General features: G+C 44.6%; 1 protein-coding gene across 2 annotated transcripts in view; it reads left to right on the forward strand.

Annotated features, from left to right (window-relative positions):
• Positions 1-24,906, forward strand: part of unc-13 — an 820,923-nt gene that overhangs the window by 186,797 nt on the left and 609,220 nt on the right. For both annotated transcript variants that reach the window (XM_071690929.1, XM_071690930.1), the window contains exon 2: positions 18,825-18,854. In XM_071690929.1, the coding sequence (XP_071547030.1) occupies positions 18,825-18,854 (30 nt within the window). The remainder of the gene's footprint in view (positions 1-18,824; positions 18,855-24,906) is intronic.

The raw sequence follows: 24,906 nt of genomic DNA on the forward strand, positions 1-24,906 counted from the left end.
AAGTTTCTTGCTTGATTTTATACTACGTTCTCTGGTTATGTTATTATACATCCTTTCAAGTACTGTTCACTATCTCCGTCATCAAGCAGGTTTGAAAACTGATAAAGTTTGTGATCATGTCACCCCTCACTCGTCCTTCTTCCATAGTGGGCAAAGTTGATCTTAAGCATGCAGCAGTCAGTTCGTTTTTGCCATTGTGATATTGGCTCTGATCCCCACACCAATCTAGCCAAGGGTGCTTTTCATCGCCGAGTATCGTGTTCACATCATCAGCAGAAGTACAGAGACAGACTCAGAGACCCACTTTACCTCGTGTGAGTGTTATGACAAGGTTGCTAGTGGAGAGGACGAAGCAGAGAATCGAAAAATGTACAGTAGCAATTTGGATTTTTTTTTGGTGAACGCAAAGAGGAAAGAGAGAGTTTGATAATGTGTCTGGAAAGTGGATTATTCAGGAGGTAGAATAGAAAGCGGGATTATGGAGTAGAAAGAGACATTAAAGGTGAAGGACGAAAAGGAAAAATTTGAAGATTGAAGAAAAGAGTTACGGGTTGAAGGGCAAGTCAACAGAAAACGAAGGGTTTTATGGACTGTTCATTCTGTGTAGAGTTTGGGATCGAGCAAGAGAAAATGTTGAGTACATGTACAGTAGAGAGTGTGTGGAGGGGAGCGAGAGTACAGGTCGGGGTAAGAGAGTACATCTGCTTTAGTACCAAGTGTGGGTGGGGTAGTAGTACAACCCTTTCTTTTGGTTCGTTCTCGAAACTCCGTGTAAAACACACAACACAACACAACAATGTACAACCCCTCTCCCTGTATTGTCGAAGTTTACCACCTTCCCGGAGTCTACCTTCCTTCTTGACACATAATAACAACACTTGACAATGAAGATATCACCAGCTTGTGTGTTCCACTGCCCTTGTAACACTCCCGGGTCTTTGTGTTGTTTGTATTGTATTGATGGACAATATCAGTTGATCTCTACAGTTGGCATAAACGTGTGGAGTCTTAATGAGGTTCAGGATAAGATGATTGGATAGATGATACGTGATGGTATTATTCAGAGCTTCTCAGATGTGGATGTCCATGTAGAACTTAAAGCTAGAAAGATGAGGGAAAGACGAAGGAAGGAAGAGAATTCCACAGCTTGGTCGTACAAGGGAGGAAGGAGGCATCCTAGCGGTCGGTCCTTGTGTTCTACTCCATAATGGAGAGTGATAGCATGGTTGATCCACGGAAATAATGCGTAAGAACAGTAAATGAATTATCGTTCGTATGTTTATCATCGTGTAAATGTGCTTTGTGTAGGATGTCAACCGTTGTCTTGTTCGCCTTAATCCCGGCGTCAGGTGAGAGGCGGGAGCAGTGTTGACATGTGATGAATGTGATGTTATTGTGGAGAGTTATAGCTGGAAGGACTTAAGATGATTTGTATGAAGAAATAGTTTAAATATCTAATATTCTGAGATGGTTGAGGGAGGAATTATACTCTTAATAAGCATTGTAGATCATGTAGTAGTTTGAGATGGGAGTGTGAGTCGAGGTATCTAATAGACTAAGGCGTTAGTATGAGATAATATAAGGAAATATAGCTTTAATACGTAGTAGTGTGAGGTGTGAGGAATGAATAATGTTATACAACATTAGTTTTAAAAGCCAGTTAGAGAGATATATATTTATGATCACAGTGGCTACGTTGTTGTGTTGGTGACTTCCGAAATGATGTGCAAAATGGATGACATGTTCGTGTAATAAAGTATAATTAACAGCTTCACAGTAATCAAAAAATATATGATCAGGTATACCTGATAATTGTGAGGGAGGGGCGAAATGTGGATTTCCTGGGCAAAATGTACAGGTCTGGTTATGACAAGCGGAAACTATGTTTTGTACATCAGTAAAATATAGCAACTCTGGTGAGGGGGGGGGCTGAGCTTTTACTTAAGTATGTATTATTATTATTATTATTATTATTATTATTATTATTATTACTATTATTATTATCATTATCATTATTATTATTATTATTATTATTATTATTATTATTATTATTATTATTATGACTTTTTCCATGTTTGTCGTTACAATCCGGTACAGAGTAGGTGGGTTGTTTGTGTGGTTCATTTACATTTGATCCTACGTTTACAAAGAAATGTAAATGTAAATGTCTGTCTGGTTGTAGATTTTATTACGGAAGGATAATTTCTCGCTTGGAGTTTTGTCTTTTACATTGGAAATACAACTGTTGTATTCTCAGAGATTCCTCAACGTTGTTAACGTTATTGTGTTACTTAAAGAACTTAATTCCCTAATCATGACGGTACGACCCTCGAGGACGACAGTGGTACGACCTTTGATCACTGTGTGACGACCTTACGGTATGATGGCGTCTACTTTGATCTGACCTTTGTGGATTACATCATTACAACTCTGGGAAGAGATTGTCTGTCAGTAGTACATAGCTGTGGCTGTGGCCTTACCTGTCTGGCATGGTTGTTGGTAGTTAGGAAGTGACAGTTGAACTGCTTGTTTCTTCGTAAAGTATTTTAAACTTTCTTTTGTGGTGTGTTGATTTCCTGGGATGTTTCTGGTCTGGTCTGGTGCAGCCCAGCGGCTCACCCTTGCTCTGTTGTGTGGCACCTCTCTCTCTCTCTCTCTCTCTCTCTCTCTCTCTCTCTCTCTCTCTCTCTCTCTCTCTCTCTCTCTCTCGTAACACCTGGTCGTCATGTTCCCCGTCACGCTCTGTAACACCTAGTCGTGACGTCACGTCCAGGGTGTTGGGGTTGTACACATGTTCTATGTAAATCTTCCTCATGTGGAAACTTGGCCACTTTAGAAGTGTCAGTGGAAAGTGTTTTAAGTACGGGATGATGTAGGTTTGTGCTACTTATGAGGGCTGGGTGAGGAAGTGTAGGAAAACGAGGCTTGGGTTTGGAACAAGTGGGCACGTTACCTGCTGGTGTGGGCGGCGGTATCTGTCCTCATACGAATTAGATAGATCATTGTTAGGGAGAGAGAGAGAGAGAGAGAGAGAGAGAGAGAGAGAGAGAGAGAGAGAGAGAGAGAGAGAGAGGTGATACTATGAAGTGTTCCGTCCATCGTGTGCATGTATGAGTTCTTCACTGTATAGTGTCCTGAGCATTACGATAATGGGTAGTAACGTACAGACTGGTCAGGTCCCTCACCACGCGAACATGTTGAGGCTTAACCAGTAAGTGTGGGAGGGAGGGAAGGAAGGAGGACACACTGGAATCTGAATGTAAAGTGATGTTACGGCAAGTAGGGTCAGATGGCAGACGCCTCCCTCCCACTCATGGTAGGAGGACTCCATGTGTAGAGGGAGGGAGTGTCGAGATGGAAGCTTCCTTCCTGACTCTCACTCGTGGTATCATTGCATATGTACAGAGAAGGAGCATCATGACTGCAGATGTATACATGGACGATCAAGAAAGAGGGAGAGCTGATGGGGTACTGTGTGCGATGGTGGGCAGATGTAGACACACACACACACACACACACGAGTGATGTTAGATGAAGAGAAGTGAACTGTTGTGAGGAGGGAGGGAGTGGGACCAGATACTGTAGGCCACAGAGGAGAGGGGAAATTGAATGGTTAACAATGTGTGGGTAGTTAGAGCCAGGGTTGTTTACTGGAGATAATCCTGCGTGACAGGGGAGAGGGGTCAGGGCTGAGGGAGGAGGGAAGGGATCAGGCAGGAAGCAAAGGGTCGAGACAGGAGGGAAAGAGTTAAGGCCGAAGGTAAAGAGTTGGATGCTCTTATAACCACGTGACGCTTAAAAAATGAGTAACGAGAGCTTATAATCTTTTGATAAAGATTGTGTTGTTTTATGATCACAAGATTACCTCATGTCGGGACATCAATAGATTTATGAGACAAAATATAGAAATATAGTTGAGATAGTAATATCGAGAAAATGAATTCCAATATTGGGAACCTCGGGAACGTCAAAGATACTAAGGAAAAGTTAAACTAAATCCCGAGCCGAGTGAAGAGTCGGGTGTTGTGAGAGAGAGAGAGAGAGAGAGAGAGAGAGAGAGAGAGAGAGAGAGAGAGAGAGAGAGAGAGAGAGAGAGAGATCGTGAGGAGAGCAGCAGAGATTGTCGTGCCAGCTGTAGGAATAGGAATGACTGCCTAAGATGGTGAGATGTGGTGGACGAGGCTATGAGAGGGTCAGACTGACGACACACCAGGATTGTAGCACCAGACGGCCGCCAACAGCGTCGCTGCCACAAGGAAAATGTCAAGATTTTGAACATCTTTTCCTCGTAGCGATGGTAAGATTTTTTTCCCCCTTAACGTTAGAGACGAGAAATTGTGTACTAACTGTACATTGATCTGTGTCTTTGCCCATAGTGTTGAGAATTTGATACGGTATACCTAAAATACTGAAGATCTGTACATTATTACACGAAGCTTTAAGAGTACATACACTTTACCTACTGTGCTGAAGACTCAACCATTCTGATTATAGTGTTAGTTGTTAGGTCACCATCCTGTCTTGGCCGATCATGTCCACGTTGACCCAGGTTCTCCTCAAAGCATCTGCCCAGGTGGCCTGAGGTTCCAGATGACCTTCCCAGCATCAGAGGTCAGGGAAAGTTGTGACATGTTGTGACGTGGAGGCTGCCTCCTCCTGCAAGTTGTGTGGGTGTGCTTTATCCTTCGTGCCAACGTTTGTGTTGTAATAACCAGAGTTGTGTTCTTAATGGTTTGTGACCGATATATTGTCCTAAACATTTTATATAATTACGTAGTTATACAGCATGGGGCGGGGGGGCAGTTGTACACTCGTGTGGGTCCTTCTCTTATATCTGTACTGGAAGGAATATTTTGGCATTGTGTTAAGTAAAAATGTTTATGCATTCTCGATTTAATTTATATGGTAATGTAAACTTAGGAGTTTACTTTTGTTCCAAACTAAAGTTATCTTACCTCTCACAGTGTGAGCTTGTATTATAGTGACACGATGTGTGCACGGCAGCGCAGGCATCATGGTGAGGAGATGGTACGTAGCTGGAAACAATGTTGTCATTATTATTCACGTCAGTCAGTTTTCTGTACACGTAATTTGAGCCCTAATTATTATATTTTGCACCCCATGGTGTTGTTACCTCCTGGTTGTCAGAAGGTGTGGTTGAATGTCTCGTGTATATATATAAATGGTTGATGGTACTTCATCTGTAAGGCAGTTCACGAGCAGAGTGTGGTTCATGGTCGCTGGGTCGTAAGATGTAATATTACGTTGTACAACCTGGGACACATAGGCTCACCACACTGTTGTCATCTGTGCGGGTTTGCCTTGTGTATGTATATATGGAGCATATCGTTCTCAAGGGTCGTACTGTCGTGCATCAGGGTCGTACTGTCGTGCTCCAGGGTCGTACCGTCGAGCTGCAGGGTCGTGCCAATTGTGCCTGAAAAGCTAAAGCTACACACACACACACACACACACACACACACACACACACAGAGCAGAACAGCCTGGACAGGAGGATCTTGTGTACGGAGTTTTATCATTGCAACAGGATGTAATTTAGATTAAAAATGGATGGTAATCGGTACCGCATCATCATTATCTGTGAAACGTACCGTTCATACCATTGCTCTGGCGTACTACACTCTGGGAACAAACACATTTTCGTGGCTAGAAATGAAATATTCTGACCTGTCGATGAAGGACATTATAGGAATGGATTTTTTCCCCTTCTTCTGTCATCTTCTGACACTAATTAAGGTCGAGTTTTGACTGTGTGTCGTGCCTTAAACTGACATGTTTCTGTCACCTGCCTAAGGTCGACACCAGAATTATACATGATTCTTATTCCAGTGTTGATGTTACAGCTGTTACAAGCAAGATGAGGCTGGTTTGGCGAATTCTCACTCCTGTACTTTTGTTTATATTCATCTGAGATTCTCTTTTGTTTGGTACGATGGCTGGATAGAACATCAAGTGATCTGTGGTTTGGTTAGTCGTGTGAGTGTGTTGGTTGGACAAGTAGTTTGGGCTTTGTTATTCAGTGGTTTCCTCATAGTTTACGACGTCAGACTGATCTTGTAGTTCTTGTTTGTAATTTTTGCATCTATACATATGTGTATATTTTCTAATAGATATGTCTCTTTTTTTCCGCCATTTCACGGCCATTGTACTTTAACTTGCTTTTGTTTTCACTACTTTTTGTACATCATTTTGCTTTAGATATGTTGTTCGAGTGTACATTGATTCTAGATCAGTTCTGTAAGTTTCAAGCACTTTACCAGTACTTTGTGCTTGGGCAGACACACACACCACGTCACAGAACCTTTCAAAGCCAAGTATCAGCAGTAATGTATGCACGGTCGACCTTCCACAAGCGCTTCCGCATCACGGTGCGGGCAGGGTCGGGTCTGGCCGGCCCTGCACGACGGAAACGCAGCAGGTCGTCCCGGCAGACGCAACGATGTCCCGTCCGTCATCGTACGTAGACGTAAAGTACTTGCGTCATACGTGACCAGATGTTCGGAATGGTGATGACCTGGAATGATGATAACCTGTACAGGTCATGTGTGGCTCTGGTCACCCTGTTTTTCCACACACACACACACACAGACACACACACACACACACACACACACACACACACACGTCCATGTTGCCTGGGTGTTCACACAGCCGACCCGCTGTTGTCAGTACTGGTGATCCATGAGGAAGGCGGTCACGCGTCAACCAGGTAATTACGCAGTTGTCAGCTGGTTGGCTGGGCGTTGATCAAGTGACGGTAGTGATTAGCGAAGACTTTATCCCCCTCCCTCCCTCCCTCCGCCCGAGACACCAGCTGTGGTGGAGCAGGACCGTCTGCCGCTCTGTCTCCTGCCCCAGACGCCAGATGCGCCACCTGTCGCTCTCTCTGTCTGTTTGTACAGGTGCTGGAAGTGTGTGTGTGTAGCTGGGCCGGCTGGTGGTGGAGTTTAGTGCTAGTCTGGAGATAGACACATAGATAAAGATGGATAGATAGATAGATAGATAGATAGATAGATAGATAGATGGAGAGAGAATAGAATGAGTGGGGCGTCATGACTCCTACTTAAGACAGGCTTGGACACACACACACACACACACACACACACACGCACACACGCACACGCACACGCACACACACACACGGGCTTTCGTGGTGTAGTGCAAAGGGTTGCCGATCGTGATTCATTTGCATGGACCCGTCCAGGTTCGAATTCTGAGCGCGGCAGTCTGCCCACAGACAGCCTAGAACTTCATCCTCGTCCCGGAGATGGTCGCTAAATGTGTACCTGACTTAGGATAGAATATGTGCGTGTGTGTGTGTGTATGTGTGTGTGTGTGTGTGTGTGTGTGTGTGTGTGTGTGTGTGTGTGTGTGTGTGTGTGTTTGTGTGAGTGTACGAGTAAGGAACGGGCCAACACGAGCGTAAAACTCTCCTCGTAACACACACATAATAATATTCTCTCTCTCTCTCTCTCTCTCTCTCTCTCTCTCTCTCTCTCTCTCTCTCTGTAAACATCTCAGTGTGTGTGTGTGTGTGCTTGCGTGTGTTTGCATGTAAATTTTATGTATGTGTGTTAATGCATTGGTATAATGGGGAAGTCTAGAGGCTTGTAACAGATTGTGGGAGAGTGTGAGAGGAGGAAGAGTGTAGAAGGTGATTCAGTTTAGAGGTAAGAGGAAGCTCAGGTACGAAGAAAATGGGAGAGTGAAAAATGACGAGGGAGAAAATGGAAGTTGGTTAAGAAAAGGCAGTCCCATCACGAAGAAAATGGGAGATGGTAAGGAAAAAAGGTAGTATCCTTAGGGGGGGAAGAGGTAAGAAGAAAAAAACCCCGCAATACCACTTAGAAGAAAATGGGAGTTGGTAAAGTGGTACAGGGAAGAATATTGATTGTGTGCGAGGTGGGTGGGTGGCGGCATGAACAAACATATTACAACGTCCATTAATTTAGTTATGAATACAAATTACATGATTATATAACACTGACGACCATTGCATAGTGATGGTGGCGACCGTGGCCTCTCCTCCATCATGATATAGTGACGGAGGGGCTATGGTGAGCGATAGTGAGTTGCTGGGGTGGGTATGGTGAGCGATAGTGAGTTGCTGGGATGGCTATGGTGAGCGATAGTAAGTTGCTGGGGTGGGTATGGTGAGCGATTGTGAGTTGCTGGGGTGGGTGTGGTAAGCGATAGTGAGTTGCTGGGGTGGGTGTGGTAAGCGATAGTGAGTTGCTGGGGTGGGTATGGTGAACGATAGTGAGTTGCTGGGGTGGGTGTGGTAAGGAATGGTGAAACTGATGGTGATGTGTGAAAGTGAATGTATAGTCGAGATATGTGGTGATGTATGATGAGGGTGTATGGTGTATGGGGGAATTTTGAGGCCTAGTATGGTGACGTATGGTGCAGTGATGGTGTGATATTGTGTCATGGTGAAGTATGGTGTCGGGATGGTGATAGATCGTGCTTCACGTAGATTGTGGTGTTGGTGTTTAGGATGGTGATATAGTGTGTTGCAGTGATCATGGTGACAGCTAGTGCTTGAAGATAGTGATACTAGTGATGTTTTGTGAATTGATAGTGTGTAAGATGATGACATGGTGTCATGAGAAGTATAGTGATGGCTCTGGTGTTATGGATGGTGTTTGGGGAGTATAGTGAAGGGATGGTAAAATCTTGGGTTGTACTGAACTTACACAATCGTAAACTTGAACTTTTTTCCCCATGTAAGTTTATTTATTAGAGCGTTGTAGATGATTGGATGAGGAGTAAACAAAGAGATTCTTCTTATCCTGGACAGTATCAGAGATAAGAGCAGAGGGGTAACAGTAAACCTTAAGTTGGTTTATATTGGTTTATTTTCTGACCTTAAACCAACAAGGAAGTAGATAGATATTCATTACGTTTTATTACAAAGGGAAGCAATTTATTTCTCTACTGATCATTCATTACCATTCATTTTAACAACAACGAGTCTTTATAATTCTAACAAATTCTGTAATTTAACCGAACTATCAATAATTCAACCAGATCCTGTGTAGTTTAACCAAATCCTCTCTAATTTAACCAACCTCTGTATGGTAAGATTAGGATTCAGCCAGGCTGCTCTCTGTGAAGTAAACAATGTTTTCCAGAATGTCTTCGTGATACAAACATAAGGAAAACAAAAACGGGAGGTGGTGTATGTAAAGCACAGGAACTACACTTGTTGAAAACGGGGAGTAATACGTGTGATACACGGGACGCAGTGCATATAAAAACGGGGAGCATTACGGGTTAGAATACGGGGAGCAGTACGTGTGAAATACGGGAGCAATACGTGTGAAATACGGGGAGCAATACGTGTGAAATACGGGGAGCAATACGTGTAAATGGTTTTTTGATGAAAGGGAATTTGGAGTCATTGCTGGCCATTTTCTGAAGGCGTCTGATATACAGGGAATGTATTTGTTTTTTTTTTTTTAAAGGTAGGATGGAACTGGAGATTTAAGTTGGGTGATACTAGGAACTTAACGATGCAAGGAGCTACTTAGACGTGTGTACTTAAAGGTTCACGTTAGCTTGGTGTGAGAAACTTAGCTGTTCACCTGGCTGAGGCAAGTGTTGTGGGGTAAAGTTATTTAAAGTTGTTGAAGGCTGTGAGGAAGATCCAGTATTATGGTTTCATTATCAAGATCTCTCCCGCTATATTCTTCAACTTGGTTACCAGACGTCGTGTTTGTATATATGAAAAGTGTTTGACGGAGTGAGTTAGTGTCGCTGTTCAGTGCATCTAGTGGTGTAGTGGTTAGTGTTGCTGACCATGGTGCATTCACGGGCCTGCCGAGGTCGGGTGTATAGGTTCGAATTCTGGTCGCGCCAGTTGGTCCACAGACAACCCAGTGGTTCATCCTACCCTCGAGATTGGTCGATGTATTGGGTACCTGGATCAGGTTTGGGTATATATATATATATATATACTTCCCACGTATTCCCTGCGTGTCGTAGAAGGCGACTAAAAGGGAAGGGAGCGGGAGGCTGGAAATCCTCCCCTCATTTTTTTTTTTCCAAAAGAAGAAACAGAGAAAGGGGCCAGGTGAGGATATTCCCTCAAAGGCCCAGTCCTCATCCTCTGTTCCTAACGCTACCTCGCTAATGCGGGAAATGGCGATTAGTATAAAAAATATATATATATATATATATATATATATATATATATATATATATATATATATATATATATATATATATATATGTATATATATATATATATATATATATATATATATATATATATATATATATATATATATATATATATATAACTAGCATTTATGAGGTGGCTTTGATTACGGTATTCATTTACCTGTAACGTTTCAGGTAATGATAAAAAAATTCCTTTCATGTAACTCACTAACTTTAATCTTCCAGTAATTATTACAAACCAGTAATATATCAACTTTATCTTGTTCATAATTGTTTGAGTTATATGATTTATATCATTAATTTTGTGTATCTCTTTTGTCAGTGTTATTGTTTTGGTGGGTTATTTGTTTTGTTGAATAGTCACAAAAAAAAAAATAAAGTTAAAAAATGATTATTTTTTTCAGCGTGACGCTTTTCAGATCAGTTCACTAATGCGTTTCTGATTCCACATGATTCCTTTCCTAAGGCTGGGTGAGACGGTGCTTGCCTCCTCCCTGATGCGTCTCTGATTAAACCCGTCTCGTACCGTGGAGCTCCCTGGCTCCTGGAGATGGTATTGAGACGCGGGGATAAAAATGTTGGTTATCTAGAGGGCTTTATGGGGTGGAGGTGCCTCTCTTACTCTAGTTGATGATCTTAATCTTCCTTTTATATCCATCCTTTTAACGACCTAACTACCCTTCCTGAGGTATGTGGCAACACGTCTCACTTACCTTATAGTCTGGCCTCTCCTGCAGAGGGGTAGAAGTCTTTTGTTTTTCCCTTAGTTAACTGATGGCGTCAGCGAACATATAGTTCTTCACTTTCTTGTATGTTGTAGGTTATGTACCTTGTACGTCTGGTAGTGTGGCGTTGTGGTTGTTATATATCGAACTAACTCAGCAGCGAACAACTCACAAGCTCAGAAATATACCTACAATCACAAACAATTTTGAGCGTTTAAAAGGTCTTGTGTTCAGCAATGAATTCTCTATAGTCTAGTCATTTTTTTTGTTTCATCTTTATTTTGGCAGCCATCTCTCGTCTTCTGAATATTGATCACCGTATCAGGTTTTCTTTCATCAGGCGTACAAGATAAATATACTTGACATAAACTTTCTTCGTAGAAAACTGACTTTTTTTTTCTTTCCTTTTCTGATGTATGAAGATTGCAAAGGTCGCGCCATCTCCCCTCCAACACCGTCGACCAAACTAGCAGGAAATTTCACCTGACACAAAATGAGTTAAAGCCAACGTTTTTCTGGTAGACTTTGCGTAAGCCTGTTCCCCCGTTTTCTACGGTGGTCAAGGGTAGACTATGATCTCTCCTGCAGGATGACGACGAGGAACATTTGAAGGAAATTTACACTCGCTGTCTGCCTGGCCAACTACGCCAGTGATGTGTGATTTCCTTCATTTCTATCTTTCCTGACTTCATGTGTTCGTAACATCGTCATACGTCATGTCTGCGTGGTCTTAGTGGTCGTGAAACGTTATGAGGACTCATGTTTTCCTCATATGATCGGAAAGGTCATCATGACGTCCCAGGTCACATTGTTTACTGTCCTGGAGCAGAAGGTCACTGGCAGAAGCCAAACTCAAGTTATGTCTGCTGTGTTTTATTCATTTTTCTGATATTTGTCTTTCCTGAACTGTTCCTTGTCAAAAAGAAAAAAAAAATCCAATAGTTATATATATATATATATATATATATATATATATATATATATATATATATATATATATATGGATTTTGTTCGTGGAATTTGGGCAGGCTTTCGCATGTTGAAGGAAGTTATCGTAAGACATAAGGAAAGTTGTTGACAGCAGTTTCATATAAGTTGTTTAAACACGGGTCATTTAAACGTGTCATTCAAAACTGATGTCACACTCAACAGTTAAAACCAGAGGTTGAGCCTGGTGTACACCTGATGGGGGGGGGGGGGGCATTTTCCCTTGGATTTCCACCCCTACACCCCCAGTAGATGCGACCAGCTGGTAGGGGGGAGACGTGTGCCCTACACTCCCCCTACCAGTGGTGACCAGCTGTGGGGGGGGGGGGGGGGGGCCCTTCCCAATCTGGGAGGCTCACGGGGCCGTGGCAGCCAGTGTGGAAGTTGTGGGCAAATATTGGGTCATCCCGTAATATGGGGTTTTGTCCCGTATCTGAGGAGGAGGAGGAGGGGGGCGTCTTCCTGCTCGTCTGACCCTATGACACACACACACACACACACACACACACGCATAAGCCTAGGGGGAGAGAGAGAGAGAGAGAGAGAGAGAGAGAGAGAGAGAGAGAGAGAGAGAGAGAGAGCCAACTCATGTTAGTGGGTTTTTTTCATCAGTTTTAGGCCTAGCGTCGCCTGCCTGGGTCACTGAGGCCGCCAGCGTCCAAGTTGTAAGCAGAGGTCGACACATGTAGCCGCTCCCTCATGTGTTCAAGATAATGCTATGACGATACACAGTACTCTCGCCCTTACCAACCCACAGGTGCCTTGTTATCTTCCTGCCCCTGCTCCCCTTCCCTGACCTGTTCTGCAAGAGGCCTCAGGCAGTGAATCTGACGGGTCACGAGGTCACATGAGGTCACCCTCGCATCCCATGACTATACGGACGAACTCACGTACCGTAAAGGTGCAGGTGTTAACGTTATGTACGTTATCCCAAGACTTTGGATCATAAGGGTAGTACAGCATTGTGTTGGCCCGTCAGAGCGGGTGGGTCCAGAGGCCAGCCATTGTACGGTCGACTGTAATGACATTACTGTAACTTCTTCTTCCTCTCCCACAGCCCAGTGATGTGTGTGTGTGTGTGTGTGTGTGTGTGTGTGTGTGTGTGTGTGTGTGTGTGTGTGTGTGTTTTCCGTTGTAATTATGATCCAGGTAAAAGTTTGATTTCCCCCACATGCCCGGTGGTACGACCCTTTACTAATTCAACACGACCCAGTACCACTACGTGACGACCCTTGGGTATGATGGTATAGCTTTTGACCTGACACTTAGAAGGGGTCAGAACTGAATTTAGGCCCATCCTACCCAAGTGTCGTACCGTCGTGCTCAGGGGTCGTACCGTCGTGCTCAGGGGTCGTACCGTCGTGCTTAGGGGTCATACCGTCGTGCTCAGGGGTCGTACCGTCGTGCTTAGGGGTCATACCGTCGTGCTCACGGGTCGTACCTTCGTGTTCAGGGGTCGTACCGTCGTGCTCAAGGGGTTAAGGTCCATGGTAAGCGCCAGTCAGCCTCCATAAAAAATAATGGGAAGAATTGTGTGTGAGAGAGAGAGAGAGAGAGAGAGAGAGAGAGAGAGAGAGAGAGAGAGAGAGAGAGAGAGAGCACGGAAATGGCCTGTCATTCAGACCGGAAGAGTGAGGTGCTGGCTCTCTCTCTCTCTCTCTCTCTCTCTCTCTCTCGTGTGTAAAGCATCAGTACGTGTGGGGGTGAATGACCCAAGATGCATCGAACTCTTCCTAAAGAACAAGCTTGTGTGTGTGTGTGTGTTTGTGTGTGTGTGTGTGTTTGTGTGTGTGTGTGTGTGTGTGTGTGTGTGTGTGTGTGTGTGTGTGTGTGCGGATAATACATCAAAGGCAAAGCGTGATGGCAAAAAGCTACGTAGACGCAGTTATCTACATCTAACTCATCTGAAACCAGGAATAAATACAAATGATAATGATAATATTTTGGAAGACAATATGAACGAGTCAAAGTTTGCATAACAACAACACAACACTTGTGGTTGTTCACTGACGTACGCTCTTAACTCAGAGTTTGGCAGGAGTGAGAGAGAGAGAGAGAGAGAGAGAGAGAGAGAGAGAGAGAGAGAGAGAGAGAGAGAGAGAGAGAGAGAGAGAGGGGAGGAAGATGCTCCACAAATCCCTCTCTCGCAGAAGCCACGCGTCCGCTTTTTTTCTCTCTTTCCTTTTACAGTTACAGCTGGAGGCGCCCCCCTCCCCCCCCCCCCTCCTGCCTTATCTCTTATATCAGCAAGTATTACTGAATTCCCCGGCTCCACTGGTGACGTAAAGCCCTCCTCCTCCTCGTATATCATAGGATTTCCAGCAGTCTTTCCCACGTAATTTACTTTGTTGACATTTGTCTTGCCCCGAACATTCTCGCCCTCACTTGTACACAGGAAAGTTCATGTGTGTTTTTGCAGGGCTAACATATCGAGCTTGTGCCGCGGGTTCCCTGCTGTTACTGCCTGGGTCACGTGGACGTAGCGAACAATGCGATGATATATTGTGGTCATTATCCCGGACGTACACACACACACACACACACACACACACACGTATTCTGATGATAATTGTCATATGGTGTAATTACCTCGTGGAACTATTAATGATTAACAAGAGGAATGATTAGCGATGATGATTAATACGATTGATGAAGTAAACAACAGAAACATGAGCACGTGGAACCGATGTGTTGATCATTTATGAATTCTTGTTTTCATCTTGACCTATCAAGTGGTGTTATCAGTCCTGTTGTCCCAGAGATAAGAGGAGACGCCTGCATGTTGTGCCAGGTGTCTCGCTCTTCCTTCATCAAGGATGCAAGGTTGATACCGGCGTGAAGACATAACGATACCAGTGTGTTTGTGTCGTTGTCTTACAGTGTAACGTAACGTCTCGGGTTACACTTATGGCTGTGATTTTGTCTTTTCTAAATTACGTTATCTGGAGGAGTACGAGGCTGAGGTGACGGTCTGGCACGAACGGTAGACTCTGGACCGGCTTAGCAGGAGTACGAGGCTGAGGTGACGGTCTGGCACGAACGGTTGACTCTGGACCGGCTTAGCAGGAGTACGAGGCTGAGGTGACGGTCTGGCACGAACGGTAGACTCTGGACCGGCTTAATAGGAGTTCATGGATCTATGTGGCTGTGGCTGTTTCATTCCTCTAATACCCCTCGATCACCACACTCTCGAGGGATCCACGGAACGAACCATTTCCAAAATCATTCATCGCCTTAACACCCACACACTCTCTCTCCCGCCCCCGCACGTCCCTCTGAAAAATTAAGGATACTCACGGGTCTATCCCCCAGCGTGGTGGTGGTGGTGGTGGTGTGTGTGTGTGTGTGTGTGGCTAGCTTGAAGGTCACCCTTCTATCACCCAGGGAGGCAGCCAATACCCTAGGAAATTGCATCTCCATACCGGTCAGACCCGCTAAGAATTCCCACACTAGAAGGGGTTGACCAGGTCTGAATACTGAGTGTTGCCGCTTCAGTAATGATGTTTATACTCTCTCTCCTACCTTATAAAACCCATATATATATATATATATATATATATATATATATATATATATATATATATATATATATATATATATATATATACCTGTCCAGTTTATACAAAGGAGTATTGAGGTCTAGTGTTTTCATTAGTTGCCAGGTTCCTTCTAAACTGTTGTAGAGACGCCGTCGTTGTAAACTTCAATCTTTTGTGTGACTTTCCAAAGTGTTATTTATAGAAGAAACAATAGCGATCATCCATGTTGACTGAGGCTTTAGCTTAGAAGCGTAAAGCTTGTTCCTCTAACATTGCCCACCTGGAAGAGGAGATCAATGTTTGTATAGAGCAAACTCGTCCTAGTGATTAATTGTGCCTTCGGAAGGACATTCTCCCGTTTTCTTTACGGTTGTTACCCGTTTTCTAATTCATAAATTGGCTTACATGTTAACTATGGCAATTCTCTTAATTGTCCACGCCAGACACAGACCCTTATGGAGGTAAGTGACGGGTTGAGAGATCCAACCTTCTGATAATATATCATTCCATTATCCACTGTGATAATGGTACTGTCAGGGGCCATGATGCAGAGTTATTAGCGTTGCTGTTATGGCTAATGGGGCGCGTGTCGTGGAGGGAAGAGGGTGTGTAGTGCCGGGTCTAGTGTAGTGGTGGGTGCGAGGTGGAGTTGTATCGTGCCACACTTCCGCACCTCCCTAGTTGTTTGAGCTGTCGAGGAGCAATTGTCTCCAGGGGGTTCAGTGACTAGGCTCTCGAGTCTGAGTGTTGAGTGTGAGTTGACACCTCCGCCTCTTCAAGACTTGATTGACCCGAGTCTGACCGGAGATGATCATCTTGTTTACTTCAACTTGATTCTTTGATTTGGATGTTATCTCTCGTTCCTTGACACTCCGCTTCCTTCCTTGTTTACATGTCTTCCTCTTTGTTTAGCACATTGGTTCGCGTATCACTGCTCGCGTGCGTGCGTGCGTGCTTGCGTGCGTGTGACAACTGGGTTATTTCCCGGCTATGGCACAGTATGTGTGTGACCACCGTCGATGTGTGGAGCAGACTGGTCGATACGACCAGCTTCATCGGTGGCTCTGATATTGGTAGATGCGTCAAAATGGTGGCGTCTTCCTACTTGCTGTCTTAAATGTGGCCCAGACTGTGTCATCTGGCTTATGAGCTTCGTGGGTCGTGGGTGATTGTGATGAGGTGAGATTGTTCACGTATCTTCCCGCGGCTGAGGCTCGGAGAATGGAACGTGGGTTCATAACTCACCATCCTGAACATAAAGGTTTGGAACATTATTTCTTAAATCATGTGGGATTTAGATGGAAGTCTGGGGGATTACTGTTGTATGAGTGGGGCTTAGATAGCAGAGGCATTCTTGTCCCTACGACAATAGCGCTTGGTCTCGTTGCTCCCCTGATCTTCCTCCTCCTCATCTGAACTGTATATTGGCTCCTGATGACAACATTATCCCGTCATTCTTGTATTGTGTTTGTGTCACTTATTGTTTCATCCGTCAGGTCTGCCTTCATACCAGGGTTGTTGACGATCAAGTCCCTCACATTCTTGACTGTCATGTTCACCTGATGGATGGAAGAGATTGTGAATAGTGACCGGTTTGTCGTCCCCATCATCCAGTTTCTGACTGGAGGCTGATATAAACAGTTCAGGTGGAGTTGCTGACTGCCTCTCTTGGGTCACTTCAGAGTGACCTTCCTGGGTCACTTCAGAGTGATCTTCTTGGGTCACTCCAGCATGACCTTCCTGGGTCACTCCACCATGACCTTCCTGGGTCACTCCACCATGACCTTCCTGGGTCACTTCAGCATGACCTTCCTGGGTCACTTCTGCATGACCTTCCTGGGTCACTTCAGCTTGACCTTCCTGGGTCACTTCAGCATGACCTTCCTGGGTCACTTCAGCAAGACCTTCCTGGGTCACTTCAGCATGACCTTCCTGGGTCACTTCAGCATGACCTTCCTGGAATATCGTGTTGGTAAGGTGACCTCAACCATCCTGGCTGGGTTTATGTAATTGTTTGTGATGTGTCTGTATGTATGCTCTTGCGTTCTTGTTGTTGTGTGGCTGTATGTAGCGTTCATTGTTCATCCCATTTTCTTTCGTGGTGGGGGAGCCTCGAGGTAGGAGAAAATAAAGAAATCTTGCGCAGGATTTATGTATTTTAGATTCCATGGCCAAGACCGGCATACATGCAGATCACGAGCGCATGGCCTGCAAAATTTAAGGTCATGCGGGGCGGTGAGTGTGGGGCTCGGGGTCACAGGTCGTGACTGTGAAAAACGTACGGCTCTGCGGTGCGTCTATATAATCCTCCGCTGACCGGTTGGCCGAGCGCGGACGTGAGTATTAGTGGAAGTTTTTCCCTAAATACCCGGGAGGGATGTGTATTCCTGCAGGAGGAGCTCTTGTTATTGGTCATCAGTGCAGGGCTGGGGGCGCTGCCCCTCACCAGGCCTGGGTGGAGATCATGACCTTCACACCGTCTATCACTTCTTGCCCTGCCCTCCCTTCTGTCCGCCATCTTGTTTGTCTGTATAGTTAATTACTCCGGTTTTCATGTTTTTTTTTTGACGTCTGAGTTCTAGTTTTTAGGTGTGTGTGTGTGTGTGTGTGTGTGTGTGACCACATCCATGAATCTGGATTGGTTTGTTGTGGTTGTGTCTGTTTTCTTTAGTTTGGCGTTTATTGTTTTTATGTTATTATGTTTCCAGCTTTGGTTGTACTGTGTGTGGGTTGTGTGAGGCGGGTTATTATTATTTGTGTTGTTGTTGTTGTTGTTGTTGTTGTTGTTGTTGTTGAGGCGAGGGAGTGTGTGTGGTCAGCTCTGGCACAAGACTGAAGTGTTGGCAGACGAAGATATCTGGAAAACCAGGTTGTACACGGCCCATGTTATTCACAACCAGGAAACGTTTGTACATTTTTGCACCAGTTCAAAAAACTTGTTGTTTGCAGACTTCAGATTATTTGCGAACTTGTTTTTTTTTTGCAAATTTGGTTGAGGCGGGAAGTTGGCAGTGTTTGTAAACTTGGCAACACTCGGCAACTGAAGTGTTTGCCATTTTTTTTGTCTTAGGAAAGTTACAGTTTTTGCAGCTATTACGTTAGTTGGAAATATGTAATGTTTTTGCAAACTGGTTATGTTGAGGGAATATGTAGCGTTAGGTAAGCGGTAATTACCTTCATTTACATATTTACTTTATATAAGAATTGGCCCATTGAATACCTCTCTCTCTCTCTCTCTCTCTCTCTCTCTCTCTCTCTCTCTCTCTCTCTCTCTCTCTCTCTCTCTCTTTTAGAGAGTATAAGCTGCTTTGATATAATAGCTGTGCAGAAACCGTAACTAATTCTATTTTCTTTTTCTTCTTTTCAGTTAAAAGGGCAAACTTAAATGGATCCCAAGGTAAGTAGATAAACGAACTTACTCCTTTAGTAGATGTATTCATTGTTGTATTCATCAGGTGTGTGTGTGTGTGTGTGTGTGTGTGTGTGTGTGTGTGTGTGTGTGTGCGTGCGTGTGTGTGTGTGTGTGTGTGTGTGTGTGTGTGTGTGTGTGTGTGTGTCTGTGTGTTGATTGTCATTCGTAGATGAGTGCGTCTCTGGGCAGCCTCTCCCACCACAGTGTATACCATCGCTCACTACGCCATACCCTCCCTCCCTCAGGTTTGGTGAGGTCCCCCGCTATACATATGTATATCCCCTTGCCCGGCTTCACCACCTCTGAAGACTCGTGTGAGACCAAGCTTCTCGATCAATCAGGCTGTTGAAGGCTGCGACCCATACACCTGCGCGGCGAGGCCTAATGACCTTCCACATAGGTCGCTGGTCGTAAAACCCTACAAACAACAACAACAACAACAACATTGTTCGAGAGGCGGGGCCCCCACGTGTGTGAAACTCTCTCCCCACATAGTACAAATATGTAGTTACACACACACACAGACACACACACACACACACACACATTGTATATGAGACTACCATGGAAGGAATGAAGACAAAAATATACGAAAGAAAGCAGGGACAAGAAACAAGGACCCCACCTGTACAAAGCTCCCTCCTCGTGTACACAAAATAGGTCATAACATATGCACACACTTACGAAATCTCTCTCTCTCTCTCTCTCTCTCTCTCTCTCTCTCTCTCTCTCTCTCTCTCTCTCTCTCTCTCTCTCTCTCTCTCTCTCTCGCCTTGCTTTTGCGTCCAAGTTTAATATTCATGGTTCATGTCTTGCCTCCAGGAGCCTGGCTTGGCATCCCTTGCCATATTACGAGTCTGGCAGGAATCTGACTTTGTTGCTCTCGTAAATAAGTTTCATCCTTGTTTTAAACAAGTAGCTTCTCCCTCACCTCTTGTAAGTAGCTTCTCCCTCACCTCTTGTAAGTAACTTCTCCCTCACCTCTTGTAAGTAGCTTCTCCCTCACCTCTTGTAAGTAGCTTCTCCCTCACCTCTTGTAAGTAGCTTCTCCCTCACCTCTTGTAAGTAGCTTCTCCCTCACCTCTTGTAAGTAGCTTCTCCCTCACCTCTTGTAAGTAGCTTCTCCCTCAAGTCTTCATAAGTTCCCCGATGATGAATAAACTTCCCTTGTATATTTTCCCTTCCGTAAACAAGTTTCCTACTTGTAAATGAACTTTTCTTTAGAATTTTTTTTCCTAACACAACCTTGTGTGAGTTTCTCATGTAAACAAGCTTCCATACTGTCTATGAATTTCTCTTGTAAATCGTTTCCTTCCGGTAAGCGAGTTTCTCTTGTAAACAAGCCTCCTGCCCTCGTAAATACGTTTTTCTCTTGTAAACAAAATTTTCCTCCAGTAAATAGGTTTTTGGTAGTCGGTGGTGACGAGGTGGTGGAAATTATTATTGATTAGATTGAGAGAGAGAGAGAGAGAGAGAGAGAGAGAGAGAGAGAGAGAGAGAGAGAGAGAGAGAGAGATTGGTGTTTCCTCGCCCGGTAAAATTGACTAATTATATGCATGTTTGAGGAGCGTGGGAAGTGTTCAGTTGGATAACCCCAGCTGCTCTGAGCGAGTGGCTTGACGAGTTGGGGGGGGGGGGGGGGGGGGGGACTTGTGTCAGTCATTGACAGACAGTATGTGTCTCAAGGTGTCATTTGATAGTTAACGGGCTAATGGGTTTGCATACGTTACCAGTGTAACAAGACATTAGTAAATGTTAGTTCTTTCCTATGTACATTGACTTTGATTCATTTACGTTCATGTAAATCTCATGTGTTTATGGGCGTCGAGCAGTTGTGAAAAATATTCATTTAGAATTCGTTTGTCATCGTATCATTTACAAGTTGGACATATCATTTGCAAATTGACGAACACAGATCGAGGGATTTACAGTGATTTACAGAGGAAAGCTTTTGTGTAAACCTGGCTTAACTCCTTGTTGATAAGTGGTGTGGCAGCCAGGCTTTCAGCCCCGTACGCTATATTTAGCACCGCTACGTGAACGTGTGCACGAATATTTGTCTCCCTTGTATAAAAACAAATGAAGGAAGTCATCCCGCTGTCATTTCACTTGAGCAATAACAGAAGAATGTTGCCAGAGGCGCTTAACCTCCTGGAGCAAGTGTTTAGGGTCGTGCGATGACATTGTGTTCTATACGAGTCTGGAGGAATGGTATTACTGATGTACAGCTGTACACTACTGGGGTGTGCTACTGCCACGCCCTCTGAACTCTGCCCCATGACCGTCATAAGTCGTACGTTGTGCCCACAGGTCGTACCGTTGTGCCCACAGGTCGTACCGTTGTGCCCACAGGTCGTCCCGTTGTGCCCACAGGTCGTACGTTCTGCCCACAGGTCGTACCGTTGTGCCCACAGGTCGTACCGTTATGCCCACAGGTCGTACCTTTGTGCCCACAGGTCGTACCGTTGTGTGGAGAGGTCGTGCTCAGAGGTAGTACCGTACTGAAGATATGGCTGAGTTTAGCAGGAAAAATGTTGGTTTTCGTTTTCCATACTAATTCGTCGCAAATATTGACATTCCTTCATGATGAATCAAATATTCACATTCATCATTAATCCGATATTCACATTCCTTCATGATTAATGTACTATTTAATGTAATATGTTCATATGATTACATACAAAAACATAATCAAGAAACGGCGATTTTTTAAAAGTTCTCTGTTGCTGCTGCTTATTATCAAGGTTGTGTTATGTTGGCCACACATTATAAACATTTTCTCTCTGTCCTCGTTACGTTTTCTTGTTGTTGTTGTTGTTGTTGTTGTTGGTGTTGCCCTTGGAGGTCACGACCTTGCCTCGGGCGTGTGGCGTGTTTAGGCGTAACAACTCGTCAAGTTTGTGTCCGGGGCAGAGGTTAATGACTGGTTGAAGTAGTTGACCCTCAGGCCGGAGCATTGGAGGGGGGGGGGGGGGGACTGGAGGGAGGGGGGGAGAGAGAATGGGGGTGGGGTTGCCATCTATCTTAAGCCTTGCGGTATTAAGAACATACGTCACTGGTGTGTCAGCTGGCGGGATGACCTACCCTGACCTCTGATGGCTTCCTGTGGTCCAGCCTCAGTGTTACGTAACCCTGAACACAACAATCCTCCCATCCCCCCGTGACCTACCATGACCTCTCATGGGTTATTCCTGACCTGTTATAACGACCCATTACTCTCCCAGGAATTTTCTGCAATGGAATCTTTTTCGTTTTTCTTAATTTCTCACAATATACAGAGGTGACATGAGTTTCACCAGTGTATATATATATATATATATATATATATATATATATATATATATATATATGTATATAGGAGATCATGAGGGGACTGGTTGAGAGAGTGGTTTAGCCAGGTACTATCAGGTAATTACCCACAACTGCTGACTAAGTAAGGTGAACAACAGGGCATCTGGAGGGTAAGGGTGGAGGCTGGCCAGACGTGTGGGGGAGGGGAGAAATCTCTCTTGGAACGAGGTCGTTAGGGGAGGTTGGAGGGCTTACTGAGGCTGGTGGTGATGGTGGTGGTGATGGTGGAAATGGTAATGTTAGAGTTGGTGTTGGTAATGGTTATGTTGGAGCTGGTGTTGGTGATGGTAATGGTTATGTTGGAGCTGGTGTTGGTGATGGTAATGGTTATGTTGGAGCTGGTGTTGGTGTTGGTAATGGTTATGTTGGAGCTGGTGTTGGTGATGGTGGTGGTGATAATGGAAGTGTTTGGTGGTGCTCTCGTTAGCAGAGGTAATGACAGAAGTGTTATATATAGTGTTGGTGATAAGTGGTGGTGCTGGAGGTGACAGAAGTATTGATGGTGAAACTAATGATGGTTTGAGGGTTGATTAGTTTTATCAAATCAGTTCAACTTGTTGATTAGATACTATCAAAAAAATAGACAAACTGGAGCTCGTGGAGAGCTTTCTCCCTAATTAATGATATAATTAGTTAATTCTTTGCTAATTGAAATGATCAGGCAGGTTCTGGGTAATCAGGTTAATGTTAGATTTCTCTCACATAGTTTGAACATTTTGATCAGGAGGTGAGGGTTAACGATTGGTTAATGGATGTTAAACCATATCCTGGTGGTGGTTAACACAATGTTAACCAGGTCATACACCTTTATAGGCCAGGTCAGAGGTTAGACCATCATACTCAAGGGTCGTACCGTCGTACACGGGGGTCGTACTGTCGTACACGAGGGTCGTACTGTTGTACAGGGGGGTCGTACTCTCGTACACGAGGGTCGTACCGTCGTACACGGGGGTCGTACCGTCGTACACGAGGGTCGTACTGTCGTACACGAGGGTCGTACTGTCGTACACGAGGGTCGTACTGTCGTACACGAGGGTCGTACCGTCGTGCCCAGGGCGTCAGACGTTACTGATATAAAGACATTTGATATTACTTTAAGGACGCAACACTTGCGTCGCTTTGTGTTGCCAAGTTCATGGAATTGTATTACCTGTGGATCGAGCGCCTTGTGTTGTCGCCAGTGGCACGGTGTTGCTGGGTAAGTGTTGCAAGCTGTCCATGTATTATTAGTAGGATCTGATCATGGGTGACACGTGCTCCAGTTATGGTGTTACACGTGATCGACATCAACACACGTATACATGTTGCACTGAGTTTGTGACCAAGAACACTTTACAGTCAAGTTTGTCCCACTCTACAGCAGTTTGATCCTCTCTTAATCAGCTGTTGTCGTGGGTAGTTAAAAGCTAATTAGATCCATGAGCCTGAGGGAACGCACCTGGATCACACGACCCCTGACACCGTCAGCATTTTGTCAGCAGCAGGAGAATGTCAGCAACAGAGGCAACAGATGGCGTTCATATACAGGAGTGATTGACAGTGACCTCCACGATGTGTACTGGTAATGTTTATATATATATATATATATATATATATATATATATATATATATATATATATATATATATATATATATATATATATATAGCAATGTGTATATACAGTATATGCCATATGGTCTCTCAGTCTTATCTGTAAAGGTCAGGAGGTATCCAGGTCACCTTGTATTCCCATGACCCCGAGGCCGCGGGTCGGGTGCTGTCCTCGCTTCATCAGGTCACCACACACGGATGGTGCTTCCATCACCACACACACACACACACACACACACACACACACACACACACACACACACACGCAGAGTTAATGGAGAAGACCAGAGGAGGGCAACAAAGATAATGCCATGCCAAAATTAAGAGAGGTAATTACAGGGCCGGGCTATAGGCTTTAAATTTTCCCACTCTGGCAGAGAGAAGAGTAAGGGGTGGCTTGATCACACGTCATTGAAGGTTTTAAAACAGATGGATGACGTGGACGGTGAAGAGTTCATCGAGAGAAGGAGGGGAAGAGGTAACAGATGATATGACGCGATATTATGAAACTTGTTACATAAAGATACAACGAAGTATGTAGTCATAGTGTGAGAACGACGGATAAATGGAAGAATGACCGAGGACATGGTTCAGGCAGACAACATACACTGATGTAACAAGTTGAATGATAGTAGAGATTGTACACAAGATGAGGGGACCACACCACTACAGACAGACAGACAGACACACGAGTTGATTAGTGTGTGTACTGGAATACATCCCACACCATCACATTAGTGGACGTGTTAGGATGAGAGGGGGTGATTAACCCCGTTACTAGAGCAGGAAGGGGACAGAGGATGGCGATCATCGTGAATTGTTGCAAACAACCACATGGTTGTTTGTGTTGGCTCCACTCTGGACTGGTCGGTAGCCCAGATTCCGACCTATTCCAGGGCTAACTACTTGGTCGAGAGTCGACCAGTAGATGGGGGAGCAGGGGTTAGTGCGCTCTCTCTCTCTCTCTCTCTCTCTCTCTCTCTCTCTAGAGTGGGTGTGGGAGACACAAAATCTCGGCTCTGTAGATCTTTGGGTAAATTCATTAGAGTCTGAGCTGGAGATGTACAGGTGGGGCGGGAGGTCGTGGGAGGAGG

This window comes from Panulirus ornatus, chromosome 49, assembly GCF_036320965.1.
Source record: "Panulirus ornatus isolate Po-2019 chromosome 49, ASM3632096v1, whole genome shotgun sequence".
Lineage (NCBI taxonomy): Eukaryota > Metazoa > Arthropoda > Malacostraca > Decapoda > Palinuridae > Panulirus > Panulirus ornatus.